This window comes from Salmo salar, chromosome ssa10 (genome assembly GCF_905237065.1).
Source record: "Salmo salar chromosome ssa10, Ssal_v3.1, whole genome shotgun sequence".
NCBI classification, from domain to species: Eukaryota; Metazoa; Chordata; class Actinopteri; order Salmoniformes; family Salmonidae; genus Salmo; species Salmo salar.
The window spans coordinates 11,769,114-11,786,371 of NC_059451.1; the positions used below are offsets into that span (position 1 = coordinate 11,769,114).

Sequence of the window (17,258 nt, forward strand, 5' to 3'; positions counted from 1 at the left end):
GGATGAATTAACATAGGCCTACTAATCTCAACAGGCCTACTAATAAGTCTAACACAATACCGTCCCTCACAGAAAGTTATCGGGACGGCTCTCGCTGCCATGTCTGTTTCCATTCGGCGCAGCGACGCGCTTAGAACTACCGCAACAAAGCATGTTTCTTAGCTCGTCAAGGCGCTCGCGCCTACTACCGTTAAGGAGATCAAAGCACGGGTGGGCAATAAAGTGTTCACGCCTGAAGGCTCTGGATGGTCATTCAGACATCTGCAGGGGCCATACAGCATTTACTGCGATATGGCAGTACCAGTCAAAACTGTGGACACACCTACTCATTCAAGGATTTTTCTTTCTTTCTTTTTTTACATTGTAGAGTAATAGTGAAGACATCAACGCTATGAAATTGCACATATGGAATCATGTAGAAACCAAAAAAAGTGTTAAACAAATCAAAATATATTTTATATTTGAGATTCTTCAAAGTAGCCACCCTTGGCCCTGATGACAGCTCTGCACACTCTTGGCATTCTCTCAACCAGCTTCAGGAAGTAGTCACCTGGAATGCATTTCAATTAACAAGTGTGCATTTTTGTGGATTTTCTTTCCTTCTTAATGTGTCTGAGCCAATCAGTTGTGTTGTGACAAACCCTATTTGGTAAAAGACCAAGTTCATATTATGGCAAGAACAGCTCAAATAAGCAAAGAGAAATGACAGTCCATCATTACTTTAAGAACTTTGAAAGTCTCTTCAAGTGCAGTCCCATAAACCATCAAGCGCTATGATGAAACTGGCTCTCATGAGGACTCCACAGGAAAGGAAGACCCAGAGTTACCTCTGCTGCAGAGGATACGTTCATTAGAGTTACCAACCTCAGAAATTGCAGCCCGAATAAATGCTTCACAGAGTTCAAGTAACAGACACATCTCAACATAAACTGCAAAGAGGAGACTGCGTGAATCAGGCCTTCATGGTTGAATTGCTGCAAAGAAACCACTACTAAAGGACACCAATAAGAAGAAGAGACTTGCTTGGGCCAAGAAACACAAGCAATGGACATTAGACCGGTAGAAATCTGTCCTTTGGTCTGATGAGTCCAAATTTGGTGCCAACCACCATGTCTTTGTGAGAGGCAGAGTAGGTGAACGGTTGATCTCTGCATGTGTGGTTCCCACCATAAAGCATGGAGGAGGAGGTGTGATGGTGACAATGTCTGTTATTTATTTATAATTCAAGGCACACTTAACCAGCATGGCACGCATTCTGCAGCTATATGCCATCCCATCTGGTTTGCGCTTAGGGGGACATTTGTTTTTCAATAGGACAATGACCCAACACACCTCCAAGCTGTGTAAGGGCTATTTGCCCAAGAAGGAGAGTGATGGAATGCTAAATCAGATGACCTGGTCTCCACAATCACCTGAGTTGGACCGCAGAGTGAACGAAAGTGCTCAGCATATGTGGAAACTCCTTCAAGACTGTTGGAAAAGCATTCCAGGTAAAGCTGGTTGAGAGAATGCCAAGAGTGCGCAAAGCTGTCATCAAGGCAAAGGGTGGCTACTTTGAGAGCTGCCATCTGTCTCAAGGAACAAAAATAGTACCAGAGATGGAAGAAGAAGCGAGACATACCAGTCACAGTTTTTTTCTGGTTCTTTCTGGTTCAATTGCACTAAGTAGACCAGACCCAGCTGCTATCGCATTGGTGTCTATGGGAGAGCCACCCCCTTAAGTGGCCATGAACTGAAAAAAGTCCTATGCTAAGGCCTGACTCAACTATCTTAATTTATTCACCATCTTTGATAGTACTACGACTTCGGGTGGCAGGCCGGAGAGGAGAGCTTGAGATTTTTCTCCTCTCCCAAGTCCTCTAATCAGACTAGGGTCACCTGGCTAACATTGTGTGTTGCACGCTAACCGCTCCCCGTGTGTGCGCACGCTAACCGCTCCCTGCCACCTTACCATACAGAGGCAAGCCTAATTGGCTACGCAGCTTAGACTGGCCGAGTAAAAAAATGACACCAAACAATTTTATTTACCTCTTTTTCTGCAGGGGGACAGTTTTAGGGGGGGGGGGGGGGGCACACTGGCACTGCAATCCCAGTCAGTTCAGGCTGAGTTGCAGTAAATTAACTAGAGCAATTTGATTGGCATTTTGATCCTCGTGGAGAGAAAAATCCTTGCTTCGGGCCTGAGGGGGTGCAAATATGTAATGGGAATTGAAATTAATACGGCGTGCAGTACTACGGACCATTAGTTGGCTGAATAAATACAAGACTTGGGAGAACAGACATAGTAATTACAAACTTAAGTAAACATGGTGGGGGAGTTGAATGACTGGTAATGGTATTAAATGACTGGTTTTGACTGGTTGGTACAGACTGACTGGCATGGATTTACCAGAATTTACACCAGCTTTGTTGGTGTGGGCTTGGTGAGTTTGGCCGATTGGTATTGAAGTTTTGAATGTATTAGAGTTGTGTCTGGCTGGTAATTGACTTATGTAAACATGGTGTTTAATCTGGTTGGTATTGGACGTTAGAGAATTTGTTTTTGTGATTGTTTTGACTGATAGCAGCATTTTGACTGGATCGATTGAAACACTGTGCGAGTTTGTCTGTGCGTCTGTCTGGCGCTGTCCGCCTGTCTGTCTGCCTGCACGGTCAATCCGTCTGTCTACTCACTGGAGTGGACCTGCAGGCTGCAGGAGGAGCAGGAGAGCAGCGGGCTGGTGCCGTCGTCTCCCGTGTGGGAGTTGGAAGGCAGCGGCTCTGTGTTGCCTGCCCCAGCGCTGAAGCACATCTCGGGGACCAGCGGATGGGTGCGGCTGCCGCAGCGGGATACGTTGTGATGGTTGGGGGCACCGGGGCTGTCGATCGGGTATGAGGAGTCCTTCTGGTGTTAAATGAAACAGGGAAGGACGTTAGAATATTGTTGGGTTCGCCGGGTGGAGTTCAGATCTTGAAAGAGATGGAGACCCCGTACCACTTGAAAAAGAGGAATAAATCCAAAATGGAGCCTTAAATGCTAAAATATTATAATAAACATAATATGTTTATTTGAACATCATGGTGCCCAAAGGTTCCCTGTGCAAATGTTGTTGTTTTTTAAGTTTCCACATGAAGGCACCATCATTTTCGCGCTGTTTGCAACCCTGAAGAAGGCACTCCATGCCAAAACATTGGTTAGGTGTACCCATTCAATTGCTGGGAGCATATTTAGAGTGGGCAACTTTCTTTCCTTGTATACAGTTGACCTCCGTTAGTAAGCACCCCTACATATATTTTTGGGTGTGCGTCAACAAATGTTTTAATTTTTTTTACTAAACTTTCAATCAAAATGACAGAGCAAATGGTTAACTTTCTTTGACATAGCCCATAGTTGTCAAAGACAACTGTTGCCTGATTGCGATGTTGACAATGTTTGTGTCATTGCGATACATTACAGCATATACATTGTTCTATTTTAGACTATGTTATGTGCCCTACCTGTGTGTACGGACAGAACAGAGTGCATACAGCACAGTAGGGTTCCAGGGTGGCCATGGCCGCGTTGAAACCCTTCTCGGCCAGGAAGTTGGGCGTGCGGTTCTGCCACAAGTGGCCTGCCTTCTTCACGTCGCCATCCAGTGGCCAAGGGGAGAAAAGTTCTACTTAGGGAGAAAGGAGAAAAAAGACAAGTCAGATCAGTGGGTCTGGATGAACACAGAACAAGCACGCATGCAAGGATATATGCTCTATCCGGCCTGCAATGCATGTAACACAAGGCCCAAAACAATCCGCAATACTGTGTTTAGACCTGACCAGAGAGGAGAATTTACAATCCTTCCACCTGCGCCTCTCTCTCTGCCTCTCTCTCCCTCTGCCTCTCTCTCCCTCTCTCCACGTCTATCGCCAGGCAGCTCAAAGTCACTTTGAAAGCAGTTAATTCAGAGTCATGATCCCGGGATCAATATGTGTCAGTCAGGAAAGAAAAGAATAGGGGAGAGAGGGAGTGGGGGAAGAAGGGAAAGACAGGAGTCTTACACTTCAGCTACACTACACTATGTCACGTTGTGTCGTCATCAGCATGGTGTCAATGTGACGTTCTGTCTCCTCCAGAAACCGACCAAAATCAACTTTATTCCTTATTATTTCAATTCACGAGAGACCGAAACGTGCTTGTCAGCCATCAATAATTGAACCTCTGCGATTCTTGAGCTTGAACGCGACGCAACACAGGACAATACAGCAACTTTAATTGATTTCAAAGGAAGCATTCCCTCAATTGCTGATGGCAATGCCGGATGCCTGCTGGCTGTAGTGTAGCAGGGCCGAAACAGTACAGAATACATTATCCCGAAGACCCTGACTGACCAACTGTGTTTCGTTTTTTTTCCCTACCATTTACATGTTTTTAGAATCATGATAATAGACCTGGTCCCAGATCCATTCGTGCCGTCTTGCCAAATATAACAACTCTAGCAGTTGGCTGTATACAGCACAAACAGACCTGGGAACAGGCTATCATGACAAAGCCACAGTATTATATTGATATTGTACTGAGTATAAAGACTGTGCTACGGCGTGGTCACGCAGAACCCACCTTCGTCACTAGATGTCTCCTGCTTGACGATGGAGAGTGGGGATCGCATGGGGGGTTTGCTGAGGGGGTGCCGGCGACTCTTTTTCACCTCCATCCTCATCTTCAGCTGCTTGGAGTAAGACGACGACTGAGTGGGGGCAAAGGTCATACAACAAAGGTCACCAACAGGTTAATGGGCAAGGTTCTAGGTTGAAATAAACTTCACTTGAATCAACACCCTGATATGCACACTGAGCCTGTTGGATTTTTATAATCCGATTTACCTTGAACCACAATCAACATTAATAATCAATGAATCTATTGCGTTAACCTGACAAATCTGGACCTAATGGGGTTGAGTGTCAGCTAGTTTTAAGACATGCCTTTTCATAAACCACTGGTTTAGCCCAGTGGCTACGCTGTGCAGATAGATATGCATTGGATTAAATCAAACACAATACTCTATCAAGCCTAATGGAAAGGTGTGACCATTCTAATACAACAGATTTCTATCTGCAATGTTCAAAAAACGTTTCACGCTAATGATTGGACACCAGGTGCGCAGATGCTCAGACTGATTGGTCAATTAACGTGATAGATGACTGGCCAAATTAGAAGTTGCTCTGCATAAAAGTGTCTACTACGTGATAAAAATATACACGGAAAAATGTTCAAAGGAAGCCTCAAAACATAGCATGACAATCTGTGCGATTCAAAGCTTGATGCCAGTGTTATGGTTGTTCCATGGTCCAGGGGTGAAGTTTCCCCATAGGTACAGATCTGGAATCCGCCTTCCATCCACCAATCCTAACCTTAACCATTAGTGGGGTATAGGGGCAACTTCACCCTACGGCATTCCACCAGTGCTTACCTGCTGCATACCGTTCACATCAAGCTTGCCCTCTGCTGGTAGGTCTGTGTCATTGCTGCCTTTGGGCTGCTTTGGGGGCTGCGGGACTTTAAACGTGGCAAACTTCTCAAAAGCTGCTTGGAAAGAGTTCATGGGGTCGGACGGCAGGGCGAGTTGTTTCTTCTTCTTCTTCTTCTTCTTCTTCTTCTTCTCTCCATTCGCCGTCAAGTGCCGCGGGTCTACCTGGGGGTCTTGTAGGCCTACTTGGCAAGATAAATAAAAGAAAGGGATTACTACCGCGGGAAACGTGGAACCTCAATCCAACGTGCCATTGCTTCTTCTAAATCAAAGGTGAAAAAAAGGTGTTATCTAATCTCTGTGCCGCGTATTGGTTCCGATAGGCATTTATTCTGATACTTATTTGATCAGGCGCCGTGTGATTTGGAACGGCAATGTCAGTTAATCTCCCTGAATTAACCAAATTGAAATGGAAACTGACCCCAACGCTGTAGCCAACTTGTGCCTTGTGATACCTCCACCACCCTCCTCACCCTCACCTCCTGGCTGGGGGGTGAACTTCCCTGTATCAAGGATCAGCTTCCCCCTCCCCCAATCCGAACCTTAACCACCCCCACTTCAACCTACTTCGCCCTACACCCTCACCTCCTGCGGCCTGGGCGGCGAGGGCTTCCTGCCTCTCCCGGTCCTCTCGATCCATTGCCTCCAGGGTCTGCAGGGCCTCGCGGGCCATCCTCTCCTCCCTCTCCTGCCGCCGCTGGGCCTCGCGCTCCTCCACCTGCCGCTGGTAGGCCACGGCGTCCAGCTCGATGCCCTCTTCCGCCAGCACCTTGACCTCCTCCAGCTTCAGCCGGCGCAGCTGCTCCTTCTTCTGTAAAGCTCTGGGGACGGAGGGATGGGGGAGATTGGGACATGAGTGACTGAGGCTTGTTCATTTGAAAGAAAGAAAGAAAGAAAGAAAGAAAGAAAGAAAGAAAGAAAGAAAGAAAGAAAGAAAGAAAGAAAGAAAGAAAGAAAGAAAGAAAGAAAGAAAGAAAGAAAGAAAGAAAGAAAGAAAGAAAGAAAGAAAGAAAGAAAGAAAGAAAGAAAGAAAGAAAAAAAAAAAGAGAGAGAGAGAGAGAGAGAGAAAGAAATGCAGGACTACAGAATGAGACACCAGAGTCTAAAGGTTGCTTTCTTGCTGCACACATTTCCACATGTCTGACTGACAAAGCATGGCCTCACAACTGTAGTGTGTGAGAAAGTGATTGACAGTGACGGTTTCCCCCAGCGATGTAATGCCACAGTGTGATTGGCACTCTGCGACCTGACCGTTGTTCTGGCACCTGAGTGAGACCGCAACTAGGGCTGTGGCAGTCATGAATTCTGTCAGCCTGTTATTGTCATACAAAAGAGTGCCGGTCTCACGGTAATTTACCGGTAATTAACATAAAAACACATTTAGCATCTCCAGACCTCCACACATACAAGCAGCCGATGCGCGCATTTGGAACACGTACATAAAAAAAAAAAAGTCTAATAAATCAATTTCATTTACGCCATCACGATAAATCCATAATTTATTTTAGGCAGGTTTAAAGAAACCTTATATGATGAAAATGTATTTCAGAAGAACAGAATATGAGTTGGCCTACTGTATGTTATATGGCTATGCGCCATGCCATAGGCTGTAAGCTTGTTCATTTAGCAGACAAGATAGCCTAATATAAAATAATGGCATATAAGGTGATCAGATTTTATAGTAAGAAGATTACAATTGAATAAAATAGAAAGGATATTTTTCCCCATTCCAGAGCTAGAGTGCGCAAATGAAGTGGCTACGTTGAGCGTAAAAGTGATCATTTGAAACAGGTCCTATATGCTAGAATTAAGAGTTATTTGGCAACGTTTGTTGTGAATGATACAAACCTTAGAACGCCTTAGATTTTTAAAAGATATACGGGCTGAATGACGCGACTATAGGCTATTGATGATTTGAGAAAGTCGGGGAAAAAAAGCTTGCGCTTTGCTCCTTGCCTTAGGATGCACACGCTGTTCTCTCCAGCTCTCGTCAAGTGATCATTATATCACCCGTCAGACTATTCTCAATTTAATCTCGTCTTGACTAATATCTAACGTTTGTTTTGATTTAAAATGGCCCATTATCAAATGGGCAGGAACAGGGGCAAGAGGAAAAACACATATCATCCAAAGGCACCATGTCGGGAAGGCATTCCTGTTATTTTGCCCAAACTCTGTATGCCATTGGCTCTGCAACCCTGTACCTGCAGCTACCCTGTGCTTAATTTGAGAAACCAAGTGAAATCTGTTCGGGAACATCGATAGTAATTGTGTTTTCGCAACGAAACATCTGTTGACAGCCCCTCTCTCTGTGCGCTGGAGAAAGGAATAAAGGAGAGAGAGGAGGAGATGGAAACGCACGGTGGTGACGTAATGTCGGTCTATTATTTGTGAAAATATATTGTTTTAAATGCCCTATTACTAGGCTATTCAAAATCAAATACAAACTCACTATATCGTAGGCTAACTCTGAATTTGTTTAATTTATAATATAATATATATGTATATATAATATATAGGCCTATGCTATGCATAAGCGCTAATGTGCACAGGGGTGTCCTGAATGAATCATCACCTTAGAAAGCGCTGTCCATTTCGTTGTGTTCGGTTTTTCTACAACGTCCATGTTTTCTCACTCAGTTTCAACCTGTCGTTGAACTTCTTTCTTCAAATTGATCGATCGCAGTGAGGTGAGTTTTAAAAGCAAGATAGTGTTTTGATGATAAGTGTTTGATGTGAATTTTAGATTGCATTTGCATTGACGTCAGAGTGGTTAGTGGGGCAAAAGAGCCCTGAGTACCAGGCCATTAGTGACCTGATGGTCGTTTAGCGAGTTGGGTACTACCAACACATGTCCAGAGTGCATAAGAGGAGATTACCGTGACTCAACGGTCACCTGGAATTTGACTGCGGTCGTGACTCATGACTGCCGGTGTAGTGGTAATGCGGTCACCGCAACAGCCCTTACCGCAACCAGAAACAAGGCTGACACGGTTCACAGAAACACTATTCACATGCTGGTGCTCAGAGTGCCCTGTTACTAGGGTCAGGAGTTTTTCCTAACCCTCATCATTCCATCTCTTAGTATGAATGTACAGTATGTGGCATGCATGTAGGAATACATGTATCAAGGAGTGGGGGGAGGACGTATGCAATTATGCTCTTGTACGGCCAATGATGCCCTTCGTATTGACCCGGGGAGGGGGAGGGTGGGGGGTTTGAGGTGTTATGAAATTCAATTGTATAGTAAATGTGCTGTAATTGTGATGTCTGTCCGCCTGTCTCCCCTCACCTCTGGAGCAGTTTCTCCCGGTAGGTGACCCGGTTGGCCCTCCAGTGCTCCAGCTCGGGGCTGTTGAGGGTGGTGGGTCGCTGGTGGTCCAGCACGGTGCCGTCCTTGCCCTGTTTCCACTGCTCATAGCGCTCGGGCTGCAGGCAGCGTACGAACACGTCCATGGAGATCTTCACCATGTCCTTACGACACGTACACTGGGAGGGGGGGAGAATATATCAAATATCTTCTATTTGCATTTTTTCTTATGATTTCCTTTGTTGCAGCAGCAGCACGAATCTTACACACAGACATTACGGTCAAATCCTTCTTTAGTGTCTGTCACTGAGAATATACTAAATACAGCCAGAATTGGTTCTGTGGGGGTCACACTTTGACCTTGAATTCTATGTTCGTTAGAGATTTCAATTACCTGAAGTCAAAAAGAGAGTATACTGTACATAAAAAAAAAACAGAACTCTCAATAGGTTCCTATTCAGGATCCTAACAGTCACTGGCCAATGGGGTTGAACAGATTTCAGCGTTACAGACTTACAGGTTGAAATAAACTAGGATCATACCCTCAAATCCTCAAGGATTTATATCCAGTTAAACTGCAAATGGGAGATTTCACAAGGGACAGGAAACATGAATAAATAGAGTTGGTGCTTTCAAACAAGAGGAAATCTGAACTAGTGGCATCAAGTCTAACTGAACAGGACTATACAGCCAGTAAATTGAATTCATAGTATTCATTTGAGTTCCCTCTATAAAATAAAAAGAGAGTTCAAACGCACTATATAAAGATCTCAAAATGACACTAAATGGATGACAATGGCATATTTTTACTAGCAATGGCAGGGAATAGGCGTTTTAGAGAGAGAGAGAGAGAGAGAGAGAGAGAGAGAGAGAGAGAGAGAGAGAGAGAGAGAGAGAGAGAGAAATGGTGAGGGGGAATGGATGGATAGACGGAGAGAGAGAAGAAAGGAGGAGAGAGATGGTGAGAGAGGGGAGATGGAAAGAGCGCAAGAGATGAAAATAAAACTAATTTTCTTTTTGGGCCCCGGTAGGTGTATTATATTTCTGCTTTATTTCCTGAGCTGCGCTGAGAGGCCTTATGTTCAATTACTGGGAACATTCTTCAGGCCTGCCGCGCCTCAGACAGAGACAGGCAGAACAAGTGGAAGGGAGGAAGGGGAAGAGAGAGAGAGAGAGAGAGAGAGAGAGAGAGAGAGAGAGAGAGAGAGCGCGAGCGAGAGGTACTGGATGGAGAGGAGGGAGGTGGTTGTGGTGGTGAGGGGTTAGTAATAACCACAACAACAAGAGCTAGCCCCCCCACTGCAAACCAATATCCACACACTACATCTCATCTAGGCAGCACTTGAGGGATGGAAGGAAGGAGGGGGGGGAAACCCGACGGATGAAGCGAAAAGGCGGCTGGTTACCATGGTCGGATTGGGGACTTTCATAAAAACGTCACCGGGAACAGAGGAATAGGTGCGAGACACCACAACACAAATGAAAAGGAGATAAATGTGTCTCTTTGCACTGATGGCTGTGTTGGGAATGGGGAGGGGGACATATTAAGAAGCGCACCAGAGGAAGTAGGAACCAAAAAGATCCCATTTCTGTCGTATAAAACTATTAAGGGAAATGTATAAATGTATTTCCGAGAGGGGTGGGTTAGAGGGGGGAGTACATGCTATGCTTAGATGACTTCATTATCGGATGAAAATGCATTTGGAAATGTACAAAATGTCTCCAAAACAACGAGTGACCCCAAGGCCTTCTAACCAATGAGCCCTATAGCCTACTTCACTTTATATCTTAATGAAGTTTAATGATTGTAGGAGAAGTCCTGAGGCAATGTCGCCCCCTATTAGAATAATATCCGACGTTATGGGAGCTCTTAAAATTCCGCCACCCAACCTCTCTGGCTCCATCTGTCATCCTTTACGAAATAGGTCTGGACTTTTACTGTCTCCGGTCCCATTGGCAGCGGTGACTGATAGAGCTCCTCTTTAAAAATCCCAATATTTGTGATTCTACAACCTGCTCGAGAAAAATAGTCTCACTAGTCCCATGTGGCTCAGGTGGTAACGCGTAGGAGAATGTATGCACATATGATCGTAAGTCGATTTGGATAAAAGTGTCTGCTAAATCAGAGGTTCCCAAATGTTTCACTCGGGGGCCCCCCTTCCAACATTGGGGAAAAGCCTGCTCCCCCTGTGCGCGCCACATCTATTTCTATGGGTACAAGCACTATTCATGACACAAACTGTTCACACACACACACGTCTTGCTGGTGGAGAGAATTTGTGTATTTTCTACAATTCTACACAATTTGTCATGGGGTGCAAATAACATTTTGCAGTTATAAAGCAAATTTTCTTGCAATTCTATACATTTTGCCATGTCTAATGTGTATTCATGTGATATTTGAGTGACACAAAAATTCAAACGATATCTACGGACAAAAAAAAACTTCTTTTTTTTTTGGTTGGCTGACATGGACTAGTTCATCTGGACATTGCTGACAAGCTACAAATAGGTCTACGGTCTGCAGTGACTGACATGACAAGAGGACTGATGATTCACTAGCCAATTTCAAAATTGCACCTTTTGCATTCTACTATTACAACTTTCAAGAGTAAGTTGAAAGCCGGGACTGAGTTCCTTTAAAAAAAGACCCCCAGCAGGCCTCCCGTGTAGCGCAGCGGTCTAAGGCACTGCATCTCAGTGCTAGAGGCGTCACTACAGACCTGGGTTCGGTCCCAGGCTGATCCCAGGCCGCGATCGGGAGTTCCATCGGGCGGCGCACAATTGGCCCAGCATCGCCCATGTTAGGGGAGGGTTTGGCGGGGGGCTTTACTTGGCTAATCGCGCTCTAACGACTCCTTGTGGCGGGCCGGGTGCCTGCAGGCTGACCACCGTCGTCAGTTGAACGGTGTTTCCTCCGACACAATGGGGCGGCTGGCTTTCTGGGTTAAGCAGGCGGGTGTTAAGAAGCACCTTCGCCTCCTGAGCCGGTTGGGGAGATGCAGCGATGAGACAAGATCGAAATTAGGGAGAAAATGGGGTAATTATAACCCCCCCCTCCCCCCGCCGACCCTTCCCTGCGCGCCCCACAGTTTGGGAACCACTTTGCTAAATGGCAACTATTAATATATCACTAGATGCGAAAAAAGCTGTGTTTTGAAACAGTGAACATTCTCTCTTATACCGCACATGAAAGTATTACAGCTAGACAGACAACAGTAACATCTTAGTGAACTTTGACCACAGAGTCATGGAAGTCCATCTAATGCGTAAATATACAAGGCTTGAAATAGTGACAGTGTGAAGATTGTAAGTGAGCGTTTTTATTTGCTGTGTGGAGGTGTGTGATTAAATCACATGTGGTATGTTTCATAAGTGCGTGTGTGTGTGTGTGTGTGTGTGTGTGTGTGTGTTTGCCTGGTTTGCCCTCCAGCCTCAGTTGCAGAGACCCTGCTAACGAGCTCTTCCATTAAAAACACACATGGAGGCCAAACCAGGCAAACTCAAATAATGACTTGCTCGCTCCCCATCGCACCGCTTTCTCTCCTCGTTTAATGACAACAGCTGCACAGAGTGAGGAAGTGGAGAGAGGGAAACAAAGAGGGGGGGGAAATCAAGTTTACAACCGTTAATGAGTCTGTAGTGTACTGTACTGTCTTGTCCTCTCGTCTGCACCCATAGGAGAGTATCCTTCAAGTTTACTACAGCTAGGCTAGACTTTTCCTGGCATTTGGATGCACGCAGACTTCCAGAGGAAGAACAAACAAACAACAGCACTAGACAAACTCCCATTGGTTTGAAATGAATTGGAAGTTACTGAGCTAAACCGAGCAGGTAGAGTAACGACAGTGGTTTTCTGCTCAAAAACAAATACATTTTCATGCATATTGCATAAGGGAAGCAGTCACTTGCGTTCACAACTGCCACCAGGAATAAAAAAAGAACGCAAGCTTATTTGGGCACAACTTAGCGGGCGATATCAGATTCAGTGACGCACAGACACCCACAACGTTGAGGCCTGCCGTCGTGCTCGGATTTTCTAGTAAGAGCCACCAGATATTAACATGGCAGTCTGTTGTCAGTTCAGCCCGGCATTATCCCACAATAAGAAGTGAAATGACAATACATACACTTAGTTTATAGCCTGCTCAAAATCAAATCAAATTTTATTGGTCTCATACACATATTTAGCCGGTGTTATTGCGGGTGTAGTGAAACGCTCCAGGCCTAGAGCGTACGCAAGAATGCGCACACACACACACACACACACACACAAACAAACACACCCACCCACCCACCCACCCACCCACCCACACACACACACAAACCACAATGATAATGCTTTAGCCTTCAGCATCCGCAGCACTCCTTATCAAAGCCCATCAGCTCTAACCCAAACAAACAAGCGTACACAAACAAATATCACTATTCGGAGAGTGAGTCATCTGCAATTCTCTTTGAAAGATGAAAGCAAGGGAAATGTATGTTCTATTCATACAGTGTGATGAACGTCCATTCACAACACTCCGTTCTTGGGGCCCATAGGGAACTGCGCCAGTGTCTTGTAGTTTCTCGCCTGTTTATTTAGCGTTCCCTACGAGCACAAGACGTGAAAAGACATACTTTGGGTTTACATTGACACTGCCTTGGGAGGCTACAATGAGATAAGGGTAGCACAGTATCATTGCTCCGTGAATAAACATAGCCTACCTAAGTGACTGCAAAAGGACCACTAAAAACAAGAAGACTGTGGCTGTAACTAGTAGGTGCTGGTAGACAGGACAGATGGCTGTATCGCATTAGTGGATACTCACACTGCCTCCAGGGCAGGTCTACCAGTTTTGACTAGCAGAAGTGACTTTTTTGTTACAGGTTAGGAGAATTCATGTGCAAGTTAGGAGAATTAGGTTAAGGTTAGGAAAAGGATTAGGGTTAGCTAAAAAAAAAATATGCAAAAATTGCCCCTAACGTGACTCGAAAATATCTAGCTACAACCAGGCAGAACAGTCTTGGTTTCTATTAATGCAATTCTGCAGACAGATGGGTCCGCTATTACAGCCTCTCAGCTTTAGTAGACAGGAAACTTGCAACAAGCCACACAGCCCAAAGTGACAGATCCGACTCGAAGGACCATCTTCCCTGTCGTGTCGAGAGGAAGAGAATAGGGCTTGGCAGAGAGGACGGAGGGGAACGAACGAAAGATGGGGAAAGGAGCGGACAGACGAATCCTAGAGAGAGAGAGCAAAAGCGAGCGAGAGAGCAAGAGAGAGAGCATGTGCGAGAGAGAAAGAGAGAGAAATCAACATATGGCTTTCAGTGCCCAAGCTGTTCTTTCTTTCCCATTGCTCTGGCACTTTCCGGAGCAGCCTGTCAACTCGCTGACACAAAATGGAGGGCAAAGCTGACCAATTCGTCTCTATCAAATTCAGACAGAACTGTGAGGGAGGGCTCCCTGGCCAGTGGACTGTGACCAGCGCTGAGAGGGGTCGGGGGGCGGCGGCTGGGTTAAGTACGTCAGAGAGACCGTGTGGGAAGGAGAGGGGCTTCTAGTAGCCCTCTGGTTCTTAAAAAAAGTTGGCCGCACAGAGATAGAGAGCAGAGCCCACTACCGCAGCACACTGAACTGGCGACCTCATAAATCTGACACGAAGCCAGGCAGAGACAAAGAGGGACTGTGTGTCGCATCATATGCGCGCGTGTGCGCGCGTGTGTGTGTGTGTGTGCGTGCGTGTGCGCGCGGCAGCGTCCCTTACAGGTAAAGCCTCGATCAAATCCACAAAGTGCAAGAATAAGACAAAAAAATATGAACAGCAAATAAAATGAAAACAATACCTAGTTTGCCTTCTGCGAGAGGAGAGGAAGACATGAATAGAAAAAGGAGATCACAAAGGAGACGGAAGAAGAAACAGCTTACAGATGATCCTGTGACGCGGGTCCCCCTTTGCCACACGATAAACACACTACACACAGAAACACGCGCCGATTACCTCATGCTCAAGGCGTAAAACAGTTTGGGTGAGCACTGGGCTGTAGAACCGGTATTCCATGTATGCAATTGCATGATTGTGTATGAGGAAACAGGTAGCATGCGTAGTAGAGTACAACACATGGACTCAATCTTCACTAGCGGTCCGCAAACGCAAATACAACTTAAGCTAGCTTTAGTCGAGGTGACAGCTAACTTCAGGGCTAAGGGACGATGGCGTCATGCTAAATCTATCTGCAAACGCCCCCAACTACACCTGTCTATATGCAACTTAAAATGGCAGTCCGTTATAGTGCTGTGTGTTTGTAGGGGACACTGAGGTGACCGTCTGGTCTAGTGTGCATTGACCCACCTGTGTTGCCATCTTGCCGTAGTCGATCCAGCGCAGGGTGGCAAAGTTGGTGGACTCGGCGCAGTTGAAGCCGTGGTTGAAACCGGCGTGGTAGCCATAGGGAAAGGTGACCATGAACTCGCCTTCTTCCTGAGTGATCTGGAGAGAGGGACGAGTTAAATGTATAACGTCCCTCTGCGATTTTATGATATTAAACCAACAGGATGCAGTTGAATAATCTAGTGTTACTTCCACATGAATCCATATCTGAACATTCTGTTTCAGTTCGGATGACTGACCCTGAAAACTGTAAACAGTCGCATCAAAATGTTCAGTCAAACACAAAAACACAACATTAAATGTACATTAACTGACTGAGCATGCAAACTCAAAACTCCATATCGATATCGCATAAGAAAACAGTGTTATTAACCCAAGTTGAGATGGTCGGAGACGTGCTAAAAGTATTAAAGTGAGTTACACTCAAGGAAACTCCATTTGGACGGATAGACTCGGCAAAAACAAGGTATTCGCAAGCCCTGCAACCCAGCCATGGATAACAAAAACACAGGGGCTAGCTCTTAATATCCACAATCATTTAAGTGCTGATAGGAAGGCGTATTTGCTTTCTCAACCCCACCCCCCCCCCCTCTTCTCTTCCTCCCTCCACCTCTCCCTCACTTGAGCTGCCTGGCGGCTCCGGCTCCTAGAGAACCATTTGCGGCGGTACAAGCGCAATTAGACTGAAGCCAGCGAGCATGGCGCAGGGAATTAGCCAGCCCGCGCAAATGAACATTTGCATTTGGTTGCGCTTTCGTTCTGAGGCAGGGCCATCATTTACTGAGAGCCGGAGAGGCTGAAGAAGAAGACACAGCTCACCAGTCCCCTCTGCATCTCTTCGAAATTAAGCCTGACAAATGATTGAGGTTTCTATTTCAACACTCCTGGGTTTTCTGTGTTTAACTACTATTACTTCAGGGTCACTGGCAAGAAATATTACATTATTTTTGCACTCAAAAATAAAAGTTTTCTACAGGTGGACTTCAAATACGCTAGAAGTTTTGGACCCTTGCTCTTAACCGCCTCTTCATCAGTTCACCTCATCTCTCCTCTCCAAGAGGAACGCAGAATCTTTTCAGCTATAACCATTGACTAGTTAGGACTAGCGCTCATGATAGAGGAGGCACATGAACTCAGCCTTAAGGAAGTGTAGAGATGGGAGACAGGCAGGCAGTGTGACGGAAGAGAGAGAGAGTGGGAGGTAAAACAGAGTAGTCCCAATATCAAAGGCTGTTTTTCCTCCTCTTGTAGCTGCAACAAAGCCGGTGTTATTTTTACACTCAAATCAAGGGAGACGCTCTCGGTGTGTGTCAGGTAACACGGTCCCTGTGATAACGACACCCCGAAGGAAAACGGCAAAAAGGAAAGAGAAAAAAAAGGGAGCTACTTTTTTTAACTTGGGGAAAAAGCCGAACTCTGCAGACAGTAGAGAACTGTGTATGCCCGTATTAGAAACGTACACTTTTTTAATCTTCAATTTATTTCGCACCGTGAGAGTTTCTATCTCCTACAATTATTATCCATAGAAAAAATTAACATAGTGATTCATTTTCTATCACGCAAAATGTGAAAATATGGAAATTGAAATGTAACTAAGGCTCATGGTTCAATCTCCATCATCATTTAGTGTGAAGTGAAGCCATGGTCTTTATATAAAGATGTCATCAATCTCATTATCAACTTTTCAATACTGTGTGTGTGTGTGTGTGTGTGTGTGTATACACTGCATATGCCTATATGTGCGAGTAACGGAGTTAAAAACATACGATAAGCTCATTCCCCAGCTAGCTTGAAATGTTGCCATTCAATTGGTACCTTTTGGGTGGCTCAACCCGTTGGAACGTTGTCAAGGGGGGGGTCACGTGTATTGTGAAGCAGAGGATCACTGGTTCGAGCCCAGTGTGGGCCGGTCGGACAGCGGAAGAAGCTAAGCTGTCAGCAGCACACTTGATCCCCGTTACATGCGCACGTGTTGCGCAGGCCTACATGTTCGCGCACATGTTAGCGTGTTCACTTCTACGTCCTCCGTCCATCCATCCACTCCTCTTCTGCAATTTCCCTGTCGTTCGTCCCGTAGGTTGACTGGAGATC

At 45.6% G+C, this 17,258-nt stretch overlaps 1 protein-coding gene across 5 annotated transcripts in view; it reads right to left on the reverse strand.

The window, feature by feature from the left end:
- LOC101448002 (lysine-specific demethylase 4B) overlaps nucleotides 1-17,258 on the reverse strand; it is a 92,340-nt gene that overhangs the window by 21,790 nt on the left and 53,292 nt on the right. The window contains exons 8-14 of one of the 5 annotated variants that reach the window (XM_014215844.2): nucleotides 15,129-15,266; nucleotides 8,773-8,969; nucleotides 6,066-6,301; nucleotides 5,424-5,662; nucleotides 4,574-4,700; nucleotides 3,478-3,641; nucleotides 2,674-2,884 (exon numbers count right to left, since the gene is read on the reverse strand). In XM_014215844.2, coding sequence (XP_014071319.2) covers nucleotides 2,674-2,884; nucleotides 3,478-3,641; nucleotides 4,574-4,700; nucleotides 5,424-5,662; nucleotides 6,066-6,301; nucleotides 8,773-8,969; nucleotides 15,129-15,266 — 1,312 coding nt within the window. Of the gene's footprint in view, nucleotides 1-2,673; nucleotides 2,885-3,477; nucleotides 3,642-4,573; nucleotides 4,701-5,423; nucleotides 5,666-6,065; nucleotides 6,302-8,772; nucleotides 8,970-15,128; nucleotides 15,267-17,258 lie in introns of all 5 variants that reach the window. The other 4 variants (XM_045687322.1, XM_014215843.2, XM_045687321.1 and 1 more) reach the window with 4 other exon arrangements.